Raw genomic sequence first — 9,817 nt, forward strand, 5'->3', positions numbered from 1 at the left:
TCGACGAGCTTCGTGGTTGGTAGCTTCCGCTTCTGCTGGAGGTAGTCGAGGTGCTCGCCCGTCATAACCGAGCCTTCCCATGAGCCGTAGGGCAGCCCAGCCATCTCATCGGTCGCCGGCGGTGAGGTGGAGAAAAGGAGGCGAGAGACGCGGCTCCCCAGCGGATCGATCACGGAGAGGCGCTGCACGCGAAGGAGGGAGGAACGACAGCGATGTGCGCTTCACGTGCGAGGAGGGGGGACGACGGCGGCGTGCGCTGTGGGCGCGAGGAGGAAGGGCGGCGACGGTGAGCTCCGGTGCAAGGGCTAAATGGAGGCGGGAGTGAGGGAGGCAATGGTGAAGCCGGCCTCCCTCCTTCCCCTTTTAAAGCCCCCGGGGAGACGCGGGGCGTGGGATCGGTTACACACACGTCCCCACTAACCCACGATCCCATGCGCATTAAACCGCCTGAGAAACCCCCAACCAGCGACCCGCGGCCGCAATAATTCCCACGCATGGGCCGAGGCATGTCAGGTCGGGCCTGCAGCGACATCCCGTCACGTACGTAGTGGCGGGCCCGCCATTCGCCACTGGCCCACATGAGGCGCACCCCAACCGGTGCCAAGACCGAAGCGAGGCCATAGAGCACGAGGCGCTGCGGCGACGGGCTCGGCCGCAGCTGGCTGCCACCTCGCCCGGCTGCCTTTCCAACCGGCCAGAAGACACATCGCCACCTGTCGGCTCCAACCGGCGTATCGGCTTCAAGAACAACTTCAGGTGCAAGGGGAAAACCTTGCCCCCTCGTCCAGAGGCCTCCGAACCCCAACGGTTTCGGGGGCTACTACCCCTAGGTATACCAAAAACGAAGATAAGCCGTCTCCAAGACATTTGGGGCCGCTTGCCCACCTCCCCCGGGCCGACTGGGGGCAGCCGGCTCGCCTGGACGACATGTGCCAGGCCGAGTGGCAGGATACGACCTGGCCGGCTAGCCCGTTGCCTGCCGGAGGACCGGCTCCCGTCCCATCCGACCATACTCTTGTACGACGACAAGACAAGACGCATGATACAGAGGCGCTCCTGGCAGTAGTACGCGCTGACATGCGTGGCGAGGCCACGAGCACAATGATGTGGGGGTCAGCGAGGCTACAAGACTCCGGTCACCGCCGAGGCTGACCGCGCAAGACGACACTGTAGCCACCCTCCCCCCTACGTGCTTCGTAACGAGCCAGCGTGTTGGCCCCTGAGACACATGGCCGGCGGGCCCCGCGTCAGACAAGACCTAACAGCAGTCGGACCCCGCAGCGAGTCGGAGAGGCTGGCAGCCCGGTCCCACCTTTTGTCCTAACCTTACCACTATATACTTCGGGCTGCGCTATAAAGCCTTGCCTCAGCCCCAGAGAAGGAAGAGGTTGATCGGATCCACACACGAGATACACTAGAAACACCACACCCCATCGAGGTTGCGAGGCCGGCTGCTAGAGCTCCATCTCCCTCCTCACGAACAGCTCAAGGAGCACCATTTGTAGTATGATTCTCATAGTCACACGGGAAGAATTAAGGGTTTACCTCACTGAAGGGCCCTGAACCTGTATAGATCCGCGTCATGTGTGTTGCGCCTACACCCGTTTTCAGACGTCATCGGCGTCCGTCGACTCCAAACCACAATCTAAGCCACCCCTGACATCTGCCGCGAAAATACCACAACGTAAGGGCTACATGAAAGGGTAAAACTGACAACGACTCATGTTTTCTCAAGTTTCCAACGTTGATATTTCATTTTTCTAAGAAAAATATTACAGTAATACTTGAACTTGATATATTTCTTTAATTAATACACACCGGTGCATAGATGTCTACATGTATATGCCATGCATCCAGCAGCCGGAACTGCTCGTGTCTTTTTTTCCCGAGGAGGACTGTTTGCGTTATTTATGAGTACACTATAGTATGATATTCTTCCTATAACTAAATAATTATAGTTAAAAAAACTACGTTACTAGTTTATTCAATTATCTTTATCTTTACCTATTAATAAAGCACCTATTGCTTCTGTGGTACGTCATTAAAATTATTTTTAAAGTTGACATAAATTACCCACCATGCCACTCGTAAGTTAAAAAACGATTCAACTTTTTCCTTTCCAAAATCATGTATGCTTTGTTCTTATATGATGTGTGATATTAAAAAAACTTAAAGACGCGTACGTAGGATGGTGGTTAAGTCCTAACGTTTTCAGTAGAGAGATAAGGGTGCAAATCCCAGTCTCAACGCTTTCCCCAACCTCTCCTTTTCTCACGTAAGTCCTCCCTCACATATGCCTTTAGTTTTTGTCTTTTTTTCCTCATTCTGTTTTCTTCCATCTTTAAACCAGTTTGGAATTTTCAAATTTAAAAAGTTGTGAGTTTTCAAAACATGTTCGAGAAATCTTAAAATATATGTGAATTCAAATTTTTTTTTAACAAAATCATAATTTTTTGAGGGATTTAAAAAAGTTGGTGGTTTTTGCCAATCTGTACGCAAATTATAAAAAATAACCGCGATCTGGAAAAAATGGTTAGGAAATAAAATCATGTTCAGGATTTTGAAAAAATTATAGTGTATTCAAAACATATTCAGGAATATGGGAAAAATGTCCATGAAACTTTAGAAAATATTCACATAAATTAAGAAAATCAATTTTCAAATTTGTTCCCAAAAAGCTCGTATGTTCAAAACATGTTTGCTGAGTTAAAAATTGTTCATCAATTCAAAAAATGTTTGTAAAAATATAATGTACGGTATTTTTTTGAAAAAATCCAAGTTTTTTTCAAAAAAAAATGTCGATTCGGAAACCGTTGACCTATTCAATAAACTTTTATGTTTAGGATTTGAGTAGTATTATGAAAGTATTTATATGTCTAGGCGTTGGAAGTAGTTCATGGTCGATGATATTTGTTTTTAAAGTTGTGAACATTTCATTGCGCAATATAATGAAAGATGAGGTGTGCAGTGATAAGCTCATAGCCTTGATATTTACCACGTTAAATACATTGTGATCATGTGGACATCGTAACCATCATCATCGAGGAAAGAAAAATAACTGACAACATGGTGAGCCACCGTGTTAAAGTAGGAGATATTTTTATGTCAGAGTATTGAGTCATACTTATTTAATTAGCACATAATTCTTTTTGTCTCCCGTTGCAACCTACGGACAATTTGCTAGTAATTATTTAAATATAGAGGGAGGGAGCAGTATATACTACGTCGATGTCACGATGAATCATGCCTGCAAACTAACCCAGCATCGTGAACGACTGCTTCAAATGAAACTCGTCACAGTTGCGGACTTGAAATTCGCGCTAACCCAATAACGAGGTGTTGATGGCAATAAAAATCAAATGAACTCGTCGGCCAGAGGCACATGACCCCCCGAGTTGCGCTGCAGCCAATGGGAGCAGCCCAGGGAGAATCTTTGACGAAACAACGCGCAGCCAAAGGGACAATCACACACATAGGGGTGTTTCTTTTCAGTGACTTTTTAATGTAGGGATTAAAAAAGTTTCTTTTAGTCTCATATAAAAAAAATATGATGGATTTTTAAGGACTATAAGGAGGTATTTGGGACTAAAGAAAAAAGTCCTTATGGGAGGGATTTTTGGGACTTTTTTGACTCTTTTCCTAACAATGCCCTTACTTTTAGCATGTCATTTATTAACTTCTATTATATTACTAGGAATAACAGGGTCCTTTTGTATGTCATTTAATGACCTTTACTCCATGATTAGTCCTTGGAAAGAAACGGATAGGGACTAGAGACTTTTTCCATGTTTAGTCCTTGAAAAAAAACAGATAGAGACTAAAGACTTTTTAGTTGGGATAAAAAAAAAATGTTCTTAGTACTTTTTAAAGAAACAGTGCCACAAGGCGAGCCTCGCCCGGCGTCAACGGATAGCCAATTGCCTCCTCCTCCTCCTCGTCCCTCGGCGTTAAAAGCAGCCTCTGCTCTTCTGCGCATCCGGACTGAGCCACCATGATCTCCCCGCGCCCCACTCTCTCCTCCGGCTTCTTCTCCCGCTCCGCCTCCTTCTCCCGCCCGGCCTCCTTCTCCCCCAGGCCCATGTCGCCGCCTGCCTCGCCGGCCGCCCAGGCGCCGCCGCCGCTGCTCTCGGCCCCGTTCGCCCGCCCCACCACCTTCTCCCGCTCCGCCTCCTTCTCCGCCTCCGCTGTCGCCGCGCCGGATCGCGGCGCCTCCCCCTGCTTCTACGACGTGCTCGGTCTCGACGCCGGCGCCAGCGGCGGGGAGATCAAGGCCGCGTACCGCCGCCTGGCGCGCGCCGTCCACCCGGACGTGTCCCCGCACCCCGCCGACGACTTTATACGCGTGCACGCCGCCTACAGCACGCTCTCCGACCCCAGCAAGCGCGCCGACTACGACCGCCGCATGATCATAATCCCCTCCGCCATCTCGCGCCGCAGCGCCCCGAACCTCGCCCGCTCGCCGTCGTTCCCAGGGTGCCGCCGCCGGACCTGGGAGACCGACCAGTGCTGGTGATCAACTGCGCGCCGAGGCGCCGACCGCTTGCAGGCCCCTTTCGTCGTGGTGGAAAGGGAGCTGGCGGTCACTGACGTTTTCGGCCGGAGAGGCCTCCGGCTGGTTCCCCGGGCGGTTAGAAATGCAAAGGTTCCCGCGGCCACTAGGCTCACTTGCAGTGGAAGGGTCAATACGCTTCTAGAATAAACAGTAGTACTAGTACGTACTGTTATTAGCACAACGTACAATTAGCTTGATCAATTTCTGTAAGAATGAAGCTAGTGACATTAAACTTCTGGCTCTTCATTATGAAGTCGTACATGCCAAGTCTCACACTTCGCTGTGGCTTGTATATAGAAAAACAAAAGATCGATGTATGGCGTAGTGTGTGACGCCGTCTATTTTGAAGTTTATTATGCATGTTCGGCTTGATGTGGTGATCTGACAGTAGGATTTGTTAAATCATAATGAGCTGGAGCCTGGACTCCTGGAGATGCTGAGAGCCGGATGGTGATGTTGGCGTACTTTTCTTCTTGCGTGCGTGGTGGCTGCTGCGGACCTGGGGGGCTGCGGTCCGTGGAGTCTGAATGCTTCTGTTTTCTTCCAGGGAAAGGAACTGCTGGTGCTCGATCATCCAGATCTAGTGGCAACTTGCAAGACTCACAAGTCTTCCCAAGAGCCGAGAGGGACGTGAACGAATATATACTTGCTCTAATTTATTTTTTTCGATGCGGAGGCGAAGAATGCCTCATCTATTAAATAAGGATAAAAGAATTATTCAGTTAATTACGAAAAACAGACAAAAACCGATACAGCTAGGGCCAAGCCCACTCCCATACACTGAAGTACACATGATCAAGCACCCCATATCAACGATACGTCGATCTACGCCCAGATAACACAGCCCCTACTCTAACGGAGAACCCTGAAAGACATAAACCAGGCATGGCTGACACCGGGGGAGATCGTCGAACGAGCTACATGCAACGAGTCATCGTATACCGCAGGGCCTCGCCACCGCAACCTCGACTCCACAACAAGAAACAATCCGAGGCAATGGCGTGGACACGTCGAAGAAGAGCCGACTACCGCAATCATTACCGCGCCGCCGACATCGCTTCCACCATCATCGTTGCCACCGAAATCTGGACGGCCTAGTGATTCTCCCGGGGCCGCCGCCCCGTCGCGTCCAACGCAATCAACCGTCACCGCCTTCCGGGACCGCCGCCCCGACATACCATCGCTCCCCTCGAGCAGCAACGCCGCACAACCCAGCTGCCCGCAGCCCACGCTGTCGAGGGCAACCGCTCGCAAACCACAAAGGTCGCACCACATCCGGGGCCGCCGCCGAGACATAAAGTCAGACCGCCCCCCTTTGGGGCGTATCTACCGAGCCGACAAACCTATAACCCAAGGGGCTAAGGTTGTGACCCATGCGAAGCCCGAGCCGCAGCCCCGCCCCATGGAGTAGCGTCGCGCATCGCTATCCGAGGCCGCCGCCTGGACCCACATCAGCCGTCCGGGGCCGTTGCCCCGGCATCCACCAAACGTGACGTATGAGAAAACCAGACGCACCAAGCATACGCTAGCTCTCCCAAGTAATTCCCCCAAGGAGGAAACGACGAAGACGCCGCCATCGCCCGCTCCAAAAACCATTCGGAACTCATGTTTTCACCCGGAGAGCCCAAGCCCCTCGTATGGAAGAGGAGTTCCATGACGACGCCTTCAAGGAGGGATACGACACCCGAGAGCATAGTCGTCGACGACACCGACAAAGACGGGTCTAGGCTTTCGCCCGAAACTCGCACATCCCTATAGAAGCCTGCAGATCCGGACCACTACACGCATGAAGATCATTGGAGCCGTGCCTGCTGCATCTTGCGACCTCCTTCGTTGACGACCAAGCTCAACCGCGCCTGCACTCGCAGCAGCATATCAAGCTGCGAGTGAGATGCCAGTGCACCACCACGACCTGGGGCCACCTCCCCGGCTTCCTCCGTGTGCCGCGCAGCCCAGCAAATCCCAGCCGCACGCCTCCTCTCGCGTCCGCCGTGCCCCCTCGCGCGCCCCTCACTGCTACCGCATAGCATGTGCTGCCAAGCCCCGACGCACCAACCGCCGCCACACCACACGCCAGATCCAGGCCTAGCAGCCCCGATACACTCCCCTACGCCGCCGGTAGGCGAAGCCACGCCGGAACTCGCAGCACCGCCATGAGGGACCTTCGCCAGATCGCGAGCACCGACGCAAGGAGCCCCGCTGCCACCATCCCTGAGGCATGCACGGCTTCGCCGACGTCCTCTCTGACAACGGCAAAGCGGGGGAAGGGGTCTGAGAGGGGCCGGTGGCGGCGCGATTGGGTTCGCCCCTAAGTCGCCAGAGGAGGTGACACGGGGGGGGGGGGGGGAGATAGGGAATTTTGTTCCGCATCTCGAAGTTGGGCCAATGGGAGTGACTTACTCTAATTTAGTTTCCTTCGTTCGCCACCTGAAGAGGCAGGAGGGCAGGGGCTACTGTCGTTGCCCGTCGTGAAAATGTATCATACACTGATTGGAAGTTATCAGAGGTCAAAAACACAGGACCCAGACAAACGCTTCAAATGAATGAACGGACTGATCGATATCACTCATATCTAAACCAAATATAGTACGGAATAGGAAATGATTGGGCGCACCCAAATTGTATCAAATTCACCTTCTCGACCTACCAGATACATTTGTTCTTTGCTCTTTTTTCCCTCCTTCACGTGGGACGTGTCACAGCTCCACCGACATCCTTGCTTCCAAGCCGTTTCGAGCCTCAGAGCTGCCAGCACCACCACAACAACTCTCCCTCCCATGCTCGCCGTCACGTACATCATCGTGGTCCGGACGCCACCGTGGTACGCCCGACTACTATCAGCCTGCCGCTTGCACTCTATATGTTTGAGACATTGCCCGACCCAATTTTTGTGGTGCTTTACTCGTAGGCAAAATGATGGATTCCGATGCTTCGTCGGACGGGGAGTATGGACAGAAGGAGTTTTATAAAATGATTGAAGATGAGTTTTTCGATTCATCGAATTCAGACGAAGAAGTGGACATTGTTGGGGAACGTTGCATGGGAAACAAAAAATTTCCTACGCACACGAACACCTATCATGGTGATGTCCATCTACGAGAGGATATTTGGATCGACGTACCCTTGTAGATCGCACATCACGAAGCGTTAAGAAACGTGGTTGATAGTGGAACGTCTTCGCGTCCCTCGAACCGTCCCACGAACCGTCCCTCGATTCGTCCCACGACCCATTCTGATCTAGTGCCGAACGGACGGCACCTCCGCGTTCAGCACACGTACAGCTCGACGATGATCTCGGCCTTCTTGATCCAGCAAGCAAGACGGAGAAGTAGATGAATTCTCCGGTAGCGTGGTGGCGCTCCGGTGGTGGTGATGATCTACTCCTGCAGGTCTCCCCCGAGCTCCGCAGAAATCCAATCTAGAGGTAAAACTACGCGGTATAGGTTTGAGTTGCACGTGGCAACGTTGTGTCTCAAATCAACCCTAAATCACCAATATATATAGGAGGGAGGGGGAGGGCTAGCCTGAGGGACAAGCCCTCAAGGGTGCACCGGCCAAGGGAGGAGGAGGACTCCTCCTCCAATTCGGTTTGGGAAGGAGGAGTCCTCCTCTTCCTTCCCACCTCCCTCTTTCCCTTTTTCTTTTATTTTCCTTGGGTATTTTCTTATGTGACGCCATGGGCCCCTTGGGCTGACTCCATCAGCCCACTAAGGACTTGGGGCGCCACCCTAGTGCCTTGGGCTCACTCCCGGTTGGGTGGGCCCCTCCCGGTGAACTCCCGGAATCCATTCGTCACTCCGAGTACACTGCCGGAATTGCCCAAAACATTCCGGTGATCAAATGAAACCATCCTATATATCAATCTTCATTTTCGGACCATTCCGGAAACCCTCGTGACGTTCGTGATCTCATCCGGGACTCCGAATAACATTCGGTAACCACACATATAACTCAACTATACTAAAACATCATCGAACCTTAAGTGTGCAAACCCTGCGGGTTCGAGAACTATGTAGACATGCCCCGAGGCACTCCTCGGTCAATATCCAATAGCGGGACCTGGATGCCCATATTGGATCCTACATATTCTCCGAAGATCTTATCGGTTCAACCTCAGTGTCAAGGATTCACATAATCCCGTATGTCATTCCCTTTGTCCTTCGGTATGTTACTTGCTCGAGATTCGATCGTCGGTATCCGCATACCTATTTCAATCACGTTACCGGCAAGTCTCTTTACTTGTTCCATAATACAAGATCCCGTGACTTACACTTAGTCACGTTGCTTGCAAGGCTTGTGTGTGATGTTGTATTACCGAGTGGGCCCCGAGATACCTCTCCGTCACACGGAGTGACAAATCCCAGTCTTGATCCATACTAACTCAACGGACACCTCCGGAGATACCTGTAGAGCACCTTTATAGTCACCCACTTACGTTGCAACGTTGATGCACACAAGGTATTCCTCCAGTGCCATTGAGTTATATGATCTCATGGGCATAGGAATAAATACTTGACACGCAGAAAACAATAGCAATAAAACGACACGATCAATATGCTACGTTCATAGTTTGGATCTAGTCCATCACATACTTCTCCTAATGATGTGATCCAGTTATCAAGTGACAACACTTGCATATAGTCAGAAAACCTTGACTATCATTGATCAACTGGCCAGCCAACTAGAGGCTTGCTAGGGACATTGTTTTGTCTATATATCCACACATGTATCTATGTTTTCATTCAATACAATTATAGCATGGATAATAAACGATTATCTTTAATCAGGAAATATAATAGTAACTATTTATCATTGCCTCTAGGGCATATTTCCAACAGTCTCCCACTTGCACTAGAGTTAATAATCTAGTCCTCACATCACCATGCGATTTACATTGTAATAAATCTAACACCCATACAGTTCTGGTGTTGATCATGTTTTGCCCGTGGAAGAGGTTTAGTCAGCGGTTCTGCTACATTCAGATCTGTGTGCACTTTGCAAATATTCACGCCCTCTCCTTCGACGTAGTCGCGGATGAGGTTGAAGCGTCGTTTGATGTGTCTGGTCTTCTTGTGAAACCTTGGTTCCTTTGCTAAAGCAATGGCACCAGTGTTGTCACAGAACAGAGTCATTGGATTTAGTGTGCTCGGCACAACTGCAAGATCCGTCATGAACTGCTTCATCCAGACACCCTCTTTAGCTGCCTACGAGGCAGCCATGTACTCCGCTTCACATGTAGAATCTGTTACAATGCTTTGCTTGGAA

At 50.9% G+C, this 9,817-nt stretch overlaps 1 protein-coding gene across 1 annotated transcript; it reads left to right on the forward strand.

The window, feature by feature from the left end:
- Positions 1 to 3,879: 3,879 nt before the first annotated feature.
- Positions 3,880 to 4,924, forward strand: LOC123446712 (chaperone protein dnaJ 11, chloroplastic-like). The gene has a single exon (XM_045123268.1). The coding sequence runs from the start codon at positions 3,992 to 3,994 to the stop codon at positions 4,511 to 4,513; it is 522 nt and encodes a 173-aa protein (XP_044979203.1). The 5' UTR covers positions 3,880 to 3,991; the 3' UTR covers positions 4,514 to 4,924.
- The last annotated feature ends 4,893 nt before the right edge of the window (positions 4,925 to 9,817 follow it).

The sequence above is a fragment of the Hordeum vulgare genome, chromosome 4H, assembly GCF_904849725.1.
Source record: "Hordeum vulgare subsp. vulgare chromosome 4H, MorexV3_pseudomolecules_assembly, whole genome shotgun sequence".
NCBI lineage: Eukaryota > Viridiplantae > Streptophyta > Magnoliopsida > Poales > Poaceae > Hordeum > Hordeum vulgare.